Source organism: Gordionus sp. m RMFG-2023, chromosome 2 (genome assembly GCF_954871325.1).
Source record: "Gordionus sp. m RMFG-2023 chromosome 2, tfGorSpeb1-WG-v2, whole genome shotgun sequence".
NCBI classification, from domain to species: Eukaryota; Metazoa; Nematomorpha; class Gordioida; order Chordodea; family Parachordodidae; genus Gordionus; species Gordionus sp. m RMFG-2023.
The window spans coordinates 35,332,745-35,353,495 of record NC_088776.1 but is presented as its reverse complement, the minus strand read 5'-3'; the positions used below and the strand labels follow the sequence as shown (position 1 = coordinate 35,353,495).

The 20,751-nt window shown below is 25.1% G+C and overlaps 1 protein-coding gene across 1 annotated transcript in view; it reads left to right on the top strand.

Annotated features, from left to right (window-relative positions):
- Positions 1 to 354: 354 nt before the first annotated feature.
- The window catches only part of LOC135923180 (battenin-like), a 31,733-nt gene continuing 11,336 nt past the window's right edge, over positions 355 to 20,751 (top strand). Inside the window, exons 1-8 of the mRNA XM_065457787.1 lie at positions 355 to 551; positions 1,034 to 1,145; positions 1,192 to 1,263; positions 1,318 to 1,397; positions 1,770 to 1,855; positions 16,030 to 16,102; positions 16,188 to 16,219; positions 20,301 to 20,412. Coding sequence (XP_065313859.1) covers positions 460 to 551; positions 1,034 to 1,145; positions 1,192 to 1,263; positions 1,318 to 1,397; positions 1,770 to 1,855; positions 16,030 to 16,102; positions 16,188 to 16,219; positions 20,301 to 20,412 — 659 coding nt within the window. The 5' untranslated portion in view covers positions 355 to 459. The remainder of the gene's footprint in view (positions 552 to 1,033; positions 1,146 to 1,191; positions 1,264 to 1,317; positions 1,398 to 1,769; positions 1,856 to 16,029; positions 16,103 to 16,187; positions 16,220 to 20,300; positions 20,413 to 20,751) is intronic.

Here is a 20,751-nt window from a genome sequence, read left to right as displayed (position 1 = left end):
TCTGACGTTTTAAAAACGGTCCAATTAAGATTTTAGCAAAAATAACGTTAAATAAGCTTCGAGACTTGGCAAATCTTCCATATATTGGCAAAATCTTTAGGCTTGCATAATATTATTTTGGCTAAATCTTAATGAAGATGTTTTTTAAATCGAGCCAGATCTGACTTTTTAACAACACTATATTCACAAGGATCCTTTCTCTCTATCTTGAAGTTGTAAATTGTATGTTATTTTTTATACTGAAATAACCGGAACAATATTCCCCTTTAAGGTTTTGCCAACCAGATTACCTATTTATTTCTACCTCGACAAATTAGAACTAACCTATATATTTTGTGTAGTAATGTGTTCTCATTTATTCAAATTTTATTGATTTTTTTGGATCGAATCAAACATGATCTTATCATTAATAGATAAAAGGCAAATGAATTCAGCGCAAACGAATTCTTATCGTTGAAGATGTTTTTAGCAACAGAGAAGATGCAAACTCTCTCGGAAAAATTGAAAAAATTAAGGACCGATTCATTTGGAATAAATGTTATATCATTTTGGTAAATAAATTTATTAATTATCTTTTGAAAGTTTTTAATAATTTATTACGTTACAAACTCTAATGTTGTTAAACGGCTCGTTTTGAGCCGATTTTTAAAAACGGCTAACTCAATATTTTCGCCAGAAAAATATTGACTAAACCTCGAAATTTCGATACTAAATGTATAGACCTTTGCTCCTTCTATGAGCAAAATTTTCAGGCTTGTATTATATTTTTCTGGATAAAACATTGAGTTAGCCGTTTTTAAAAATCGGCTCAAAACGAGCCATTTAACAACACTAAATTTTTAATAAATAACTTTTTAAAATTAAAAGTTTTAAAAAATTATTTAGCAACATAATTTAATGATTTTGAATTGATATCAGATTATGTATTCAAAGCTGGTACAGATTGGAGAAAATTTAATATTTTAAATATATATATATATGAAGTTTTATTATCTATGGATAATACCTTTACATATATTTTTAAAAATGATAGGATTTTGGGCCTATGTAATAATTTTGCTTATGTAGTTATGTTGAGTGCAGCTCATGATATTTTAGAATCATCTACAGCACACAGTATTAAGTATCAGCCCCCACAAATAAAAGTAAAATTATTTTATATGAAAAACAATTAACATTTTTTAACCAAAGTTGCAATTATCTAATTCTACAGTGATTAATAAACGTTCCTCACTTTATGAATGTAACACTATATCAACTGGGGTAAGTTGCTATATTTTGATGAAGATTATTTTCATATGTATTTTAATTTTTTAGGCAATATTACTTGCAGATATATTACCAACGCTAGTTTTAAAATTATTGGCTCCTTTTTTTTTGATTGCAATTTCTTATAAGTAAGTATTTTTGTTATATTTATTTATTTATGTATTCCATTATAAATATTGTTTGTAAGTAGACCACAAGATTAGTTTTCCTAAAAAATTATTAACATGCTCTAAATGTAAATATAACTTAATTTTAAAGAATTAAATTTTCTAGTCACTATTTTTCTAAACCATTATTAAGTAAATATAATTGTATTATTACATAGTATTGGGAAGTAAGACTGACCATAAAGAAAATTAAGAAACCAATTTATTTAATTAATATTATATATAATCCAATTTAAAAAAAAATCCTGTAAAAGTTGTATTAGGTCAGAATTTTCTTTTACCTAATTTTATGTCACAGATTATAATATTATTTACAATAAAAATATTAAATAGCATTCGAATTTCATTTGTCATTATGTTTGGATTCTTATCATTATTGATTGTCTCTGTGGCTTACAGCACTTGGGAAAATATTTTAGGTATATTTAATTTATATTTGCTATAAAATATTAAAATTAGTAATTTAAATTCAACCAATTCTAAATTATATGATAAATTAAAAATAATTAATCATATTTTGATTTATTCCTCAAATCTATACTATTTCAATTTTTTATTATAGTTGAAGGTCTTTTAGCAACAAATAACTCAGTTTATAGATTAACCTATTTTCAACTGTATACAGTACGGTTAAATCACATAATCAGTCAAAACATCTATTGCATTATTCAAATAATAGAATATCTTATAGAATGAAAATTTTTAGGATAGGTATTTAGCTTTCTGAAATATATTCCTGAAAAATTAGTTTATTTACATTTAAAAATGTGCTAAATGATTTAAGTTCTAGTTGTTTAATTTTTTTTAAATGAACATTAAGCTAGGCTGGGAATAGCACGATCATTTATCAAAGTCCATTTTTATATTTTAGTTGCCAAAAATGTATTCCAATATGTGTAGAATACTTGAAGGGTTGGGCAGTATCGCGGATATTTGTATCTATTTTTAAAAATTTTGGAAAGTATCTTGTATCCAGTATCTAAGATACATATTATTTAAAAGTATTTGTATCTTAACCAACTTTGTATTCAAAAAAATTCAGATACTTTAAAAAAAATTTATATTGGTTAATTTAAATAGTATTAAAATTTAAAATGATATTGTTTTAAGATTTAAATGAAAAATTTAATCAAAATTTAGATATTTTAAGATAATTTTTGATATATGACGTTGGTCGTCATATAGCAATTTGCTAACAATTAGAACTACCATATTTGAATCGTTTTATATCTGTCTATTTTAAAATTATGGAAGAAGAAAATAGAATAATATGTTTATCTTCGTCTTCAGAAGATTCTTCAACCGAAAATTATAACAATAAATTTAAACTAAGCATACTTAATCGTAAATTTTTTGAAGTACTTCAAGATGATCATAATAAAGAAATTCATCGTGACTTTGGTATTGACGAAAAAGTTATAGCAACTGTTACAGATAACGGCTCTAACTTTGAGCTTTCAAGGAGTTTGGATATTCTATGGAAGCTGTAGAGAATGACTTTGACATCAATGATGATGAATGTATAGAATTCGAAATCATTGAAAGTATTATTAAAATACTTCTTTAAAATTTATTATGATATTGTAAATTTAGTAAAAAATTTTATTCAAATAAAATTATTTATTTGTTTAAGGGTCTAAAGAAGCCTCAATAACATTGCCTCAACACATTCGTTGTTTGTGCCATACAAGTCTAATTGCCACAACAGATGTCGAGAGAGCTATTAAGGATTCTCCTAACATTTCTAAAATTCATCATCCTGAAATAGCTAAATGTACTAAGCTATGGAATGCAAATAATAGGCCTAAAACTGCAGAACTTATCAAAGCAGTTGCACTAGATGGAATAGTTTGTATGATAGTCTTCATAGTTTATTAAAATTTAAAGGCGAACTTCCTAAATTATGTCAAAAATTAGAATTTCCTAAATTAAGAGATATTGAAATTCAATATTTAGAAGAATATTGCAATATAATGGCTCCATTGGCTATAGCGATTTACAAAATACAGAGTGAAATCAACTGCTATTATGAAGAATCAGCTCTAATTTTAAATGTCGTTAAAAAAAATTACAAATTTAATTCAAACCAATCTACAATTTTGCAAACCATTAGCTATTGCCATAGAAAATTATTTAAATAAAAGATTAAAAAATATATATGATTTTGATAACAATTTTAAAAGTGCATTTTTGGCAATTTCTCATCCCGATTTTAAAAATCGTTAGATTGATGGTGAAAAAGAAAAAAAATGCTTTCAGGATTTGTTATTACATGAAGTTTTAATTGTTTTTAAAAATAATATTGAAATTAATAATTCAACAAAATCTTTAATCGATGAAGATGATGATTACTTTTGCCTTAAAAGTACCACATCCAATTCTAATAATTCAATAAATGATATTGAAATAGAGGTCCTAAATTATATGAAAGATGACAGGCGGAGTATAAATATGTTAAATAGTTATAAATATATAAAAGAAATATTTATTAAACATAACACAATATTACCTTCTTAGGCCCCCGTTGAAAGATTATTTAGCTTTGCTAATATGGTTAATAGACCAAATCGTTAAAGATTGAACGATAAATCATTTGAAAAATTAATAATATTAAAAAATAATGTTGATATATGATGCTGATTTATTATTATTTACTTATATAATTATTAAATGGAATATCGCATTATCTTTTATAATAAATTTGTTATTTTCTACAATTTATTTTAAATATTTTTATAAATTTATATTATAGATATGAAAATAAAGCTTTATACATTTTGATTTTGACTATTTAAAGTTTATTAAAAAAGTATCTTGTATCTTAGATACTTTTTTTTAAAAAAAATACAAGTATCTTGTATCTTATATCTTATTGAAATTTTTCTAAAGTATCTTGTGTCTTAAATACAAAATTTTATAAAATATCTGTATCTGTATCCGAATACAATTTTCTGAAAATTTGCCCAACCCTGAATACTTGCCATTGATCATGAATTTTTGAATAATTTTTATATTTACAGACCATTAATTGCAAAATTGCTACGTTTGAGTGATTTAAAAGTCTAACCCAATATTTTAGTAGCAAGAAAAATATTGCCTAAGCCTCGAAATTTCAATAATAGATGTCCAAACCTTTGTGCCATCTATGAGCAAAATATTCAGGCTTGTGTAATATCTTTCTGGATAAAATACTGATTTAGCCATTTTAAAAATCGATGCAAATAGAACGATTTTGACTACTGGTAATACACAAATTGCCTGATTACACTAAAAATTTAGCTAGTTTACAAGCTAGTTATCATACAACTGCTAGCTTCAAAACTAAAAGCCAGCATGAATTGAGGCTTACAAACGGAGCTATGCCAGACAAATTGTGCAAAATATAATTATGGGCACACTTAGCCAAAGTTTTGTAAATGTTTTTAAACCAATAATTAGTTTTACCTTAAAATTTGTAAGACCCTGCCTGATTCTTTATGTATAATTTGTCAGGCCCAGCCTGAAAATAAAATTATTTAATTACCCAGCCCAGTTCATAATGATTTCATTCAGCCCAGCCTTATTTTTTTAAGTTTTGATAAGCCTTCCCACTACCAGTCATTAAAATTTTGATATATTTTTTTGAATTTCAAATAATTTGATTAAAACCATTTTAAAATAAATTTCAATATGCCTATTTCTTTTTATTTTTATGGCTGTCTAGACAAAATACTAAATCTATAAATAATATAGTAAATTCACAAAAAAATTAAACAAGTTATTTATGATACGATTCAATTACAAATGTACAATACAGATATCAAACACAATTGATCTATAAAATCGTTGTTATAGAAATGGATACCCATAGTGGACAGATATAAGAGCCTTATTTGACATTGAGGAGGAAAAAAATTAGCGGATATTAAAAATATAATGTCTTAAAAAGTAGTGGGCCTGGGCAGACTTTTCGTAAAATTTAAAAGGCCACCTGATTGGCCAGTAAATTTGTGCAAAATTTTTAAAGGGTCAGCAGTACAGTTTTTAAAAATATATCATATTAATTTTTTGGATTGGCAAAGATATTTAACAATATTTTTATGACATTGATTCAAAGATAGATGGCAAATAAAAATCAATATAAATATAGGATCAGGTTTTAGTAATATTGGATCGATGAAAGATTTGTGGATTTGCACAGCTCTAAGTTTCTTCAATGTAAAACTTTTTTTCTCCTTTTGATGTATTTTTTTTACTTTATCTCCTCCATGCTTTATTTTTTTTTTTACTTTATCTCCTCCATGCTTTATTTATTTTTTTTATAACTTTCACCTATTATTTATTTTTTTACACCTTTTTGAGTGTTTATCATTTTTAAAAAAATTCTTATATAACGATTTTCTTGTTATATTTAAGCATAATAATTCTCTTGCCACTCTATCTCATAAGTTTCATTTTTTTTCGTCAACATATTTTTTTAGAACACTTTGATGTTTCCAAGACGATAAAGATAAAGTATATTTTCTTGACGCATAATTATTTCCTTAACATTTAGTGATCTTTTTTAGTAGAACTTTATTAGATGTTGCAAACATTGCTTGTTTTGGAATCTTTACTCCGTATTCCTTCTTAATTTAAATACTTTAACCAGACTTATGTAACGATTTGCCACCTCAATATTCTACATTTAAATTTCGTTTTATTTTTTAAAGCTTACCGAAATTTTTAAAACAGAGATCCAAACCGAACCTGAACCCAACTGTTAAACCGCTAAAACCGGTATTTTTATCGAACCTAAACAGAACCCAAACCTCTAAAAAAATTTCTAGCCGAACCTGAACCGAACCGCTAAAATGCCTCTGAACCGGTTTCAGTCTCATAATTTTATGCTTATAAAATCAGGGTTGTGCATTTGACCGGTCAAATACGTTTCGGTCAATAGACCGGTCAAATGTGGTCAAATTCAATTATATGTTTTTTTAAGTTAATATTAACTTTATTTTGAATATAATAGTAAAATGAATCTATAATATTAATTTTTTAAATTCATTGTCATTCAATAACTAACGTGTAGCTATCTGTATCAGAGTCTTGTTCTGATTCATATTCAATATTATCAGTTTCTTTAATATTTTCTAATCAATTTTCCTGATGTCTTAGATCTTAAATCGATTTCTATTTCCATAAGAATATTAACCCAAATCGACCTATTTCTTTCTAAAGAAAAACTAGAACTAGGAATTAGTCTCTTAATGGGCAGGGTAGACAAAGTTTAATATATTAACTTGAGGTCGGAATTGATTGATTCTGGAAATTACTACTTTGCACATAATTTGCTATATTAAACATGCTGTTTTTGCTTCTGAAATTAATTATATCACTTAAAATATTTTGGTCATCACTACCTTGTAAAATAGCTAATTCTTGAATTATATCATATGCTTCATTAATTTCACTACTAGTGAGTTCTCCTCTTGATATTGTGGACCCAAAAAATAAGTAAACATTGTGATCACATATATTTACATCGTTTTTTCCTTTTTTGAACATATTTTTAATTTATTTTTCCTTTAAATTTTTTAGAGTATTTGACCGTATTTGACAGGTCAAATACTCCTCCGGTCAATTGACTGAATTTGACTGGTCAATTGACCAACTTGCCAACCCTGTATTAAATAATGCGTAAGTTATTACTAGTAGTATATAGTGTTGCGTAATCGGCTAATTTTAGCCGACTAAAAAACGGCTTAGCCGAGATTTTAGGTGGAAAAATCGGCTAATAATTAGGTAAAGCCTAGAAATCGGCTAAACCTAATTAGGCTAAGCCTAAAAATCGGCTAAACCTAATGAGGCTAAGCCTAAAAATTGGCTAAAATAAATTAGTCAAAATTCTGCATCGATGCTTAGCATTAATTATTATTTATTTATTTTAGTAAAATAATTTATTTTATTTATATTTAATGTAAATATTTTATTATTATCAACAAATAAACATGATATGATTTAATATTTTTTATTTATATTATTATATTTTGAAATGAAAATAAATTTATTTATTTGATGTTTTTTTAATAAAAAAAATAATATGCTGCTATATTGTAAAAATGTAATATTCTTTATAATATAATTTATTAGTGATTTTCACAATCTTTTTTGTAAATACATCTTTTATTGAGGAATTATATTGTAAATTTTATTAGATAAATAAACAATCTTTTAGGTGAAATCTTTTGTCATTTTTTTAAAATTATCTATTTATTATTAAATGAGGTGGATTTTATTAAACTTTTTTGATGTTATTTTATATGATCTTTTTAAGGATGATATTTTAATGTGACAATTGTCATAATCGTTATTTTTAAAGTTTTTTGATTTTTTTTGACGAAAATAGTTAACTTGCATCGATATTGATTTTAAAATAGGAAAAAAAGTTTACCCAAATTTTAAACAAGATTGTCTGGTGAAAATTGGTAAAAAAATAATAATTTCTAACTTAGGATTAGATATTATGATATAAATTTTGCATATTAATTTTTGAACCGATGAACGGATGTAATAAAATGCCAATTTGCTCCTGTTTTTGGGTAAGAATCTATTATTACCATATGTTTTTATATGGCATATACTCAGGCAATTTTAATTTTACAATCTATATTTTTACCCATTTACATCAAAGAAATATAACGATTATGACAATTGTCACTCTTCTATAGTACATCTTCACTAAATTTTTATTTAAACATGTTATTATTACTCATTTTAACATATTTTCCTCTACAAAAATCAAAAAACTTTAAAAATAATGATTATGACAATTGTCGCTTATCTAGAGTACATCTTCACTAAATTTTTATTTACACATGTTATTAATACTTATTTTAACATATTTTCGTCAAGAAAATTCAAAAAACTTTAAAAATAACCATTATGACAATGTCAATTTTCTATGGTACATCTTCACTAAATTTTTATTTAAACATGTTTTTAATACTTATCTTAACATATTTTCGTCAAAAAAATTTAAAAAATAACGATTATGACAATTGTCACTTTTCATTGTCTTCACTAAATTTATATTTAAACATCTTATTAATACTTATTTTAACATATTTTCGTCAAAAAAATTCAAAAAACTTTAAAAAGACAATGTCAATTTTCTATGGTACATCTTCACTAAATTTTATTTAAACATGTTATCAATACTTATTTTAACATATTTTCTTCAAAAAAATTCAAAAAACATATAAAATAACGATTATGACAATTGTCATTTTTCTATGGTACATCTTCACTAAATTTTTATTTAAACATGTTTTTAATACTTATTTTAACATATTTTCTTCAAAAAAATTCAAAAAACTTATAAAATAACGATTATGACAATTGTCACTTTTCTATGGTACATCTTCACTAAATTTTTATTTTAACATGTTTTTAATACTTATTTTAACATATTTTCTTCAAAAAAATTCAAAAAACTTATAAAATAACGATTATGACAATTGTCAATTTTCTATGGTACATCTTCACTAAATTTTTATTTAAACATGTTATTAATATTTATTTTAACATATTGTCAAAAAAATTCAAACTTTAAAAATAACGATTATGACAATTGTCACTTTTCATTGGTACATCTTCACTAAATTTATATTTACACATGTTATTAATACTTATTTTAACCTATTTTCTTCAAAAAAATTCAAAAAACTTATAAAATAACGATTATGACAATTGTCACATTAAAATATATCCTTAAAAAGATCATATAAAATCATCAAAAAAGTTTCATAAAATCCACCTCATTTTAAAAAATAGATAATTTTAAAAAAATGATAAAAAAATTATAAAAGATTTCACCTAAAAGATTGTTTATTTATCTAATAAAATTTACAATATAATTCCTCAATAAAAGATGTATTTATAAAGAAGATTGTGAAAATCACTAATAAATTATATTAAAAAGAATATTACATTTTTACAATATAGCAGCATAGGTATCACGTCAATTCGGCGCGGAAAATTCGGCGCAATTCAGCGCGACGACAACTCAGCGCAACGTCAATTCGGCGCGGCGACAATTCGGCGCAACGTCAATTCGGCGCGTATCTAATACAGTTGCAATTTATTATAAATTTATTAGTATAAAAAAAGGATGATTAAATAGAAATGATTTTGAATGTTGGTCATATTAATTATTTCTTCGTATTTTTTTTTACAAAAATCTTAATTTTATTTACTAAATGTGTAATATCAATAAAAAAAAATTAACAACCAATATTTATACCGATTTCCTTGCTAGACCAATTTACCACATTATAAGGTAGGGGAGACTGGGGTTAGTTGGACCGATTTTTACAAAATTTAGCTCCTGATTTTTTTAGATAATATAAAAAATAATATATGATTAGATACCTCCTAAAACTATACTCTATAAAGGTACCTTATAAAAATTTTAAGAATATAATCATTTTTTTTAAATTTTACTTTTTGAAAAAGTAAAAATAATATCGAAAAAGCCCCAATAGTGGGGTGAGGCAAATTCAAGGGGCTTCCTATTACTAAATCATTGGTTTTTTTAGCCATAATAAATTGAAATGCATTTTTATTTATTAATAATGATGATGCGCGTACGCAGGAATTTGGTGTGGGGGGGGGATTAAAATTTTTTTAAATAAAATCATTGTTATTTAAAAATATAAAGCATAAATTTTTTTAGGACTAATAACAATTTCTAATACAAAATTTTAAATTAATGTGAATTATAAAAAATAAATATATAAACCGGCATATAGAAAACTATAAAATAAATGTGAATTAAAAAAATATTAAACGGATATAACCGGCGGCATATGAAAAACTATAATATAAATGTGAATTATAAATAAATAAATATAACCAGCATATAAATCAGAAATCACTATAAAATAAATGACCCAAAATAGAAATTTAAATTTAAGCCTTTAAAATTTATATATAAAGTATAAATTTAAATGTTGGAAATATAAATTATTACACAAGTTTCTTAGGAATAATTGTATTTTGTATGTAATAACTTAAAAAGTATTCATGAAAAAATATAATTAAAATATTAATTCGCACATAAAATAATTAAGAAGTATATTATAAATTTATATGTAAAATCCAATCTTCATTGAGATTAGGTTTATTGTTCAATTATCTCATCTGTGCTTGGCCTCAAATGCCTACGAATATTCAAAAGGGCCAAACCATTCAATATATTGTCAGAAGTTGTACTCCTTTAGGTATGTTTTTATTCTTCTTAAAGAAGGGAATGTTCTCTCATTAGTTGCAGTACTAATGTGAAGTGTTGCTAATATATATAATTTATTAGACATTGGGAAAATAATCTTAAAGATGTTTGAAATGATGCAAAGCATCCATAGCATTTTTTGGGACTATATCAACCATAGTTAATCTTTTATATACTATAGTTGGCATTCAGCTAATAAGGCATCATAAGATACTTTAACATCTTCATGAAAAAATCTGATAAATATTTTATTTTTTTTCTATTACTAAAGGTTGGTAAGGCTTTTGTGGAAGTAATATCTGCAGACTGCTAAGTCCTACCTGATGAATTAAAACCCGTTCTATTTGGGTTATAAATGTATCTAAGAGAGGGATAAAGACATTTATTTTATAATACTCTTCTACTGACCCTATATTAATGTTAGGACGATAAGCTTGCCTCGATGCAAGCCGAGGGAGCAAATGTTAATCTCATATAGCTCTGCTTTTGACTCAAAAATAACATATAAAATATGAAATTCTTCAAAGACATTAGCCCTAATTTCTCTGAGTTCTAATAATATGCTCTCCGCTATTCTCATCATTTCAATCAAGTCTATGTTATGTTTTTAAAAATACATAATATATATTCTAATGAGAAAAAAAGTAAGTATTGAAACCAATGATATGCTTGCTTCTGAGGATATATCTCCTTCAGGTGTGATTTTTCAGTAAGAGCATAATAATCAACTCTTCTAACTCTATAGAAGCTGTTTTGATGGCAAAGACTCCATCTCGTTGGACAAGCTTTTTGCAATGTCTTTCTCCTTGTTGGACAAGGAGTTTCAGAAATAATTCTGTTTACAGAATCTCCTAAAATTTTACAAGACCACGAAAATTACCTTCATTATAATTATTATTGAAATTCAAGCTTCCTGAATCCAATGACAATGTAATTACGGGCCCTGCAATCCACAATATAGTATAGCCTCAATAGTTAGCTTGATCTCTATTTTCTTTTGCTATTTTAATCCTATTTTTGTCAATATGTGATAAAATGGGAATCATATCCCCACAATTAATTTGAAGAAATAATGGGTTCACCGCGTTTGTGATAAATTTGTTTTATTGTCAAAGATTTATCCAGCATCTTTGTACTTGTTGACTTAACTAACAGGACTCATAACTTGCGATAAGCTACATTGTCTCGGTAGAGAATTCTAGCCACAACCATCTAGTAAAATAGCTGTTTTGAAATTTTAACTTTCAATTAGCACATAAAGTTTGTGTGAAATTTGAGGGGTAGAATATAAATCTATTATTAAATAAAATATTAATCTTAGGTATCTTTATTACCTTTTTAAGAAGCTTATGTTTTACTTCTAGGCTAATTATGAAATGTTATAAAATTATTTGTACTTTTTTGCTTTTTTGTAAGATGACTAGGATTTTCATCATCATCAGTATGTTTAAAAAATTTCTTATGTCCATAATTATTATTTGACTAGAAAATAGACAAATATTTCGGCAAGAAAAACTTGAAATCGAAATTAATTGATAAAATAACTTAGTAAATGAATGTAATTAAATATATTTAAAACAAAAGAGAATGGATTAAATATTATAAAATACAAAACAATAACAATTTTGAAAAATTTATCCGGCATCTGCATTTTTTGGCTTGGGGGGAAGGGAGATTTGTCCCCCTGCCCCCCCCACCCCCGCTGCGTACGCCAATGATAATGATACGTATAGAATAATTTTATTGTTAAAAATATCATAATACTTATAAATTGAAGCAAATTATATATAAAAAATGAAACTTAATTTAGGTTAATTTAATAAACATTTTGGACATAAATGAGATATTATGATTTCTTAGCATAAATCCTAAATACCAATCATAAACAGCCATGAAATTGCCTTTGTGCGTTAATTCTTTTTTGATTATTTTATAATAGAAAAAATTAGTTAAACTTAATATATATTTAAAATGATTAATAGAATTATTTTAAGGATTTTTAATAAATCTAAAAAATGAATCAGTCTTAATTTGAATTTTATTGGATCAACATTAGTGTTGTTAAACGTCCGATTTGGGTCGATTAAGATTTTAGCCATAATAACATGTAAGATTAGAGATAGAAGTCCAAACTTTTCTTACATTTAATGCAAAATCTCGCTTACATAATATTGGCTACTAATCAAAATAGGGGAGACTGGGGTTAGGTACCGGGGCTTGGCAAACCACTTAATCTCATCTTAAAATTAAATACACCAGAAGGTTAAAATTTTATCATAATATAGTTTTGACTAGTTTACGTCTATAGACAAAAAATCTTTTGCAATAATTATTAAAAATTTTATTTAAGAAATAAAATATTGATGAAGTTTTTATAATTTGGGAAAGTTTTATGAGTATTTATTATATCCAGAAATTTAGAGTTAGCAGGGCTTGCTAAACCATACACGTCAATTATGGCAGTTAATAATGAAAAAAATACAAAATGTTTATTAAATTAACCAAAATTAAGTTTCAATTTTTATATATAACTTGCCTTAATTTACCCGCTATTGGGGCTTGTTGGACAAAATTGTTTTTTTACAAAAAGTAAAATTCAAAAAAAAATGATTATATTCTTAAAATTTTTTATAAGGAACCTTTATAGAGTATAGTTTTAAGTATCTAATCATATATTTTTTTTATATTATCTAAAAAACCAGGAGCTATAGCCAATTTTATAAAAATCGGTCCGACTAACCCCAGTCTCCCCTACCTTATAATCTGGTAAATTTGTCCAGCAAGGAAATCGGTATAAATATTGGTTGTTAATTTTTTTTTATTGATATTACACATTTAGTAAATAAAATTGAGATTTTTGTAAAAAAAAATACGAAGAAATAATTAATATGACCAACATTCAAAATCAATTCTATTTAATCATCCTTTTTTTTATACTAATAAATTTATAATAAATTGCAACTGTATTAGATACGCGCCGAATTGACGTTGCGCTGAATTGACGTTGCGCCGAATTGTCGCCGCACCGAATTGACGTTGCGCCGAGTTGTCGCCGCGCTGAATTGACGTTGCGCCGAGTTTTCTGCGTCGAATTGTCGTGCGCCGAATTTTCCGCGCCGAATTAACGTGGAACCAGCAGCATATTATTTTTTTTATTAAAATAACATCAAATAAATAAATTTATTTTCATTTCAAAATATAATAATATAAATAAAAAATATTAAATCATATCATGTTTATTTGTTGATAATAATAAAATATTTACATTAAATATAAATAAAATAAATTATTTTACTAAAATAAATAAATAATAATTAATACTAAGCATCGATGCAGAATTTTGACTAATTTAATTTTAGCAGATTTATATAGGCTTAGCCGATTTTTAGGCTTAGGCGTAGTTTTTAGCCGATTACGCAGTAGTATATTGCAAAAATTTTAATTATATTCAAATTGTTTTAAAATTATTTTCAATCACATTTGATTGATAAACATCAGTCAATTTTTATAAACTTTAGTATAAAGCCATTTTACAACATTTTTTAAATATTTTAAGCTTATAAATTATAATGCCACATGAATTATTTACATATAGTATTATAAATGACACATCAAATCTGATATCATACTGGCAATGCCAGCTACCCAAGTATGTGTGGAAAGATGTTTTTCAACAATTAAATTTATATTTTCTCCTTATAGATATAATTTGAGCGAGACGAATTTAAAAATATATTAATTGTGCGGCTTAATAAAAAAATTTTAAGTAATTGTTTATATTGAAATTAATCATTGATATATTTATTTGTTATATTTATATATTAAATATTATTTTATAATGTGCAATTAATAAAAATGAAGGTTTTTATTATAATTATGAAATAAAAAAATTTTTTCCTTATACAAATACATAATCCTAATGTAGGTTTGAATACAAAAGTGTTCAAACCTGTTTTTAGAGGTTCGAACCGAACCGTTATTTTTATTTTTTGCGAACCTAACCTGAACCTTGAACCGTTATTTTTATCTGAACCGAACCGATATTCGTTTCGGTTTGGATCCCTGGTTTAAAATAATTAACTTTTTTTTCCAATTTTGTTTTCCTACCTAGTAAATAAAATGTTATCTACAAAGCAAAATTTAAGAAAAAATATAAATTGAATCCTGAAATTGCTTCCATAGGAGACAAAGCAAATCGGCATTTTATATCTCTGAAATTTATTCAAAATTGAAATAAATGTGAATTAAAGATGATAAAACAAAAATGCTTGAAAGTTTACAGGTTGAACCTGGGTTACAAAGTTTGATCATAAAAGGGCATCACTAAATGTGTTGGAAGTAATTATTCATCAAAAAGTTGGATTTTATAGCCTTGGAATACCTCAACTGTGGTGTTCTATAAAAATATGCTCACCAGAAACATATTAACTTTTATAATCTAAAAATAAAATATAACATTAATAGGGGCAAATTATTTAACATGCCTAAGCATACACGAGGTAAAATTGAATTATAAGGTTTTATCATTCATACAAACACCGTTTAAATATTTCAACCTACACAACTCCTTCCACTCTTTAACTTAATATCATGAAAACTATAAATTAATATAATGAGAATAACAGAACACTATAAACCTTATTTTTATTTAAACTAGAGATCTGGATATTGCGGGCTGTTAAATTTGTGCACAGCCCGTTATAATTTATTTAAAAATTTGCCCGGATCTAATATAATTCAGCTCTTATATCTCTCCTCTGGCAATCTATTTCTATAACAACTGGTTTATATATCAATTGTTTGATATTGTATTATTATTAATAATTGGATACCTGTCTTTTTTAATTTTTTTCCACGAATTTTCCGACCATCACATTTGATATATATAATTTTTCCCCAATTTTCTGAAAAATTGAAAATTTGCCAGGCTCTGCCTGGTTTTTTATTTATAAATTGTCTAAATCCATATTTTTCCATCTTTGAGGATAGTGTTAAGGCCCGATTTGAGCCGATTTTTAAAAACGACCCGATTCACCATAATAATTTTATGTAAGACTGGAGATTTTGTACTGAGAAAGGGTTATATCTCTATTTGTCAAATTTTGAATCTTACAATATTATTTTTGCTAAAATCTTATTCAGGCCGTTTTTAAAAATCTAGCCAAATCGGGCCGTGAGCATAACATATGTTTATGTTTTTAACGAATTTGAGCATTGTAGTTATTTTATTAATAAAATCATAGCATATTAGTTTTAAATATGTAATGCTTATTTTTATATACACTATGCAATGAGAAAACAAATTATATTGTCTATTTATATTATATTTTTTTTTATTAGGGGTCGTTTTTGCTAGCTTGAGCACTGGCTTAGGCGACTATTCTTTCCTCAGTCTATCTTCTTATTATCACAAGTAAACAACATTTAATTTTATATCTTATCCTTTACATTAATTTTTTATTTCAAATTATATACAATTATTTTTTCGTAATTATTAGAAACATACTGTCTGCGTGGGCATCTGGAACAGGTTTAATTTTTTTTTATTGAAAACATTTTTAAAATAAATTTAAGGTAAAATAAAGTTATTAGCAATTTTATATTTAAAACAACGAAAAAATAATGATTATTTATTCAGTTGTTTAATAATAAACCTATAATTTATCTTTATGATATAATGTATATTTCAAGCTAAGAATTTTATTTTTAGGCGAGATATTTTCATAGGTACTCACCAAATATTAGTCGATATCGGCCAATATTTTTAATTTTAACCAGGGTTGTCAGATCTTTCACTTTTGGCGTAATCTCCCTATTTTTTACTTTAGTTTACGCCAAAACACGTCGTCTATTGATTTACGCTTTCTCCCGATTTTCCTTAAAAAAAGATTCTCTAATTTTTTTATAATAGAAAATAATTATATTATAGCTAACCAGAAACTTCGCTATCATTTTTTATTTTAATTCAATCATACATTTAAAAGGGCATCTTGTTTTGTTTATTTTTTTATTCCATATTTTGAGAAAGGAAAAACAAAGAATTCTAAATATTCTATTCTAAAACTTTCAATTTAAAATATAATAATTATATTAAATATCTTTTTATTTTATTTTAAAATAAAATAATTATATTAAATATCTTTTTATTTTAAAATAAATTAGTATGATAAATCATATAATAATTACCTAATCTGATTCTGATGATCAAAATGATTATTATATACGGGCGAAGTAAGTATTTTATATAATTTTTAGAAATCAATCTATATAAAATGATATTTTAGAATTAAGCAATTTATAAAATTTTAATAGTTTTATATAGCCTAATAATAATTTTTGATTAATTAAATAAAGTTTTCTCATGATATTTAATTTCTTTTATTCCATTAATTTAAATTATATATAATTTAGAGTTTAAAGACAAGTTTAACATCCAAAAAAATCTAAATCGCAATATCAGAATCAGAATACCTGGAATTCCATTTTGGGTCAGAGAAGCTTTTAAATGCAATTTGAATTATATGCAATACAAAATTTAATATCAGCCATGGAGGAGTCCATGATGTAAAAAAACATTTAACAAGGCATAAACATATTCCCAATTTAAAAAATTAAAAAATAAGGAATTATCAAATAATATCCAACCATACTTTTAAATCAATAATTTTTGATGATAATACTTAATAGCCTAAACGACATTCATCTATCTCATGATAAAACATTCACTTAGTTATTTGTCTACAGATTTCTGTATAAACTTATTGCATATACTCTTCCTGATTCAAAAATAGCCAAAAGCATAATATGTAGGAAGAACAAAAGCCTTTTTCTCAATTAACTGATGAATCAAATAATGGAAATACCAAAATATTCGCGCTATTTTATAAAGAAAGAGGTATTTCAAGTTACCTTTTAATTTTTTATCGGACTCAGGGAAATTGAGGGTATTGCGTCTATGCTTGTGCAGAGTTTTGAAAATTGTAACCTTTCACTATTAAATGGGACAGCCTTTTGTACCTTTAACGCGAGTGTGAATTTTGAAAAAGGGCATTAATGACGGGATTATTAATTTTGAATAAAAATATTATCCACATTGGTTGCCTGTGTCATACAATTTACAATGCAGGAAGAAATGGACGTGCTTAATTATCAATAGACATAGAAATAATTGCCATGAAATGTTACGCCGAATTCAGCAGATCCACAAACAGGGTGCTTTAAATTTTTTTATGTATTCTCAAGATATTGAATGGACCGAACTACAAATTGTTCCAACAAGATGGCTATCATTAATATTGGCTCTCGAAAGACTTTTAAAAATTATTTAGTTGTTAAATCTTATTTTTTATCTCAAAAAAATACCAATTCAAAATTAAAATTATTTTTTGGATATGTATTGGCCGAGAGGCTAATTAAAATCGCCAAAATGTTTAATATATTTTCTCCTGCTTTTTGTTTAAATTAATCTGGCAACTCTGATTTTAACCTATACTAGTGACGGTTACCTAAAATAATAATTAATCCTCATAAATTAAAAAAAAATTGACCAACATTAAACCAGGAATCGATAAGAAAAAAATTGATTTACATCTTAATGAAAAAGAAAGAAAGCGTTGTTAATTATTTTTTCTTATTTTTTTTTACTTTTAAATTTTTGTTGATTATCTTTACAATAAAATATACGACTACAAGTTGCATTAATATTGAAAGTTTAATAATCAAAAAATATTTTCTTGGAATTGGAGATTGGAGAAAATCTTATAATATTCTAAATTAAATTTTTTTTTGATTATATACCAAAAACGGTATCGGTGGTATTGGAGATCCTATTTGGTAGCGATATTAGAATCTCTGTGTATTTTATAACATTGGCTGATAATTTTATAAATTGAGTAGAGAAATAATTTATAAACTGCTTAAAGAGATTCACAAAAAGCATCCACAATTTGTTTATTTATCATGTTATTTCTAAGATGACAGACCCACAATGATCTTCTCTTTTCAATGCACCTTTTTAGATTAAAATAGGTAAAAATAGTCTTTAAACCTTTTCCATGCACATATTAATATGGCAATAACAGGAGAGAGTAGCAACCTGCTTATAAGGTTCATTGTCATTTGTAACTTTTTCTTTTTATCACAAAGAATATTGAGCTTAAAACTGATCCTTAATAAAAATCCTACTTTGACCCCTTATTATTAAATTAATAAGTTGTTTCTTTTCCTTTTCGGCGCTAAATACTCAGTCTTCTATATATAATTCTTTATGCTATCTATGAGTAAAACCTTTAGGCTTGTGTAATTTATTTCCGGATAAAATATTGAGTTAGCTGTTTTTTAAAATCGAGCCGTTTATCAACAATATTGAAAAAAAATTTTTATTAAAAAGAATATACCTTTAAATTTATATTTATATTAACTAATTTTTGAATAAAAATTTGTATAAATTATATCTTATAAATTTTTTCTTTATATAGTGCTTGCTTTTTCTATCTTAGCAATTTATATATAAAATCAATGAAAAATAAATTTAAGTCCTGCCCGGGTTTTTATTTGACCCGGCTCGGATATTTGATCATTTTTAAAATTTCTTTATTTTGAATAATTTTACCGATTTTTCCAGAGGGAAATTGAAAATATGAACTGTAAATGAATATTGAACTCTATTCAATTTCCCAACTGATATATTAAAATTATCTTTTAAAAATTAGCCCTGCCCGGTTTATAAAATTAATACTACTTTTTGTTCTGGAGGCCAAGCAGATCTTATAATAAATTTAAAATAAAAAACTTGAAAATTTAAAAAAATACAACAAAAAAGTTAAAGGTTACTTGGAAATTTAAATTGTTTGTAAAATTTTAAAAAAAAGTTCCATGATCCCCAGCGATTAGTGCTATCTTTTCCCCAAAATCTTAAGGAGATTGTAGCCGTGTGCTTTGTAATTTTTTATTTTATTTATTTGATATTGAATCATTTGAATGCATTCATAAATTATTACAATAACAAATTATAAAAAGATTGGGCTAGATTTTTATTTTTTATTTAGAAATTTGACCAAAAAAGTTGTTTAGTTCATTTTTTCACATACATATTCATACAAGGTTTGATTAATTTATAAAATATCACTAATTTTTTTTATAATTCTTTGTCAGCCCATAAATATTTAGAATATTATCATTTTCATTCAATTTGAATCAATATTTTAGGCTAATTTATAGATAGTTAGTTTACTGTTTTCTAATAAATATAAATTTTAAGTGTTACTTTAAAAACATTACTCTGAGATATAACAATTGAATTTAACAAGAATGTTTAAGTATGCCAAACAGAAATCAATATTAAATTTACTATATATATATATTGATATAATATTTTATGAAAAATTACCATTATTACAATTAAAATCATAATTAAATTTTGACATTTAATTCTTATTTTTTGTTATGATCCCTAAAGTTAATGTTTAGATGTGGTTGAATTATATTTATACATTTTCTAGCAAACTCTTCCCCTACTATTTTTTGCAAGAAATAATATAATTTTTTTAAAAATACTAATATTGATTTGATTATAAATTGCTTTAATTTATTTTTTAACCATCAAAATTCAGGAGCTGCCGGTCTGTTTGGTTCATTATCCTATGCAGGTTTAATTTCTCTAGGACTGAGTTCTCAAAACACTTTGATGATTATGTTGTTTATGCCAGTTCTGATGGGATTCGCGTAATTTTTATTTGATTAAATATTTTATTATTATGATGGGCCATAATGGATGGCTCCGATGACCCACCATGATGGATTCGGGACTATAATATTTATGGGGTTGGAGTGCCCCAGGCGTTCCCTGATATCACTTCTAGGCTGATACCTAATTGGCCCAATATTATTTAATCACGTCCAAGATTTAATAATAAAAATCTAGCTTAGCCTGAAATTTTTAAAAATTTGAAATTTAAATCATCTAATAAAAATAATTATAAAGTGAGCTAAACATTATATAAAAACAAAATTTATAAATAAAATTAGGGATAATTTTATTAGATTTTTTTTAATATTCTTTTT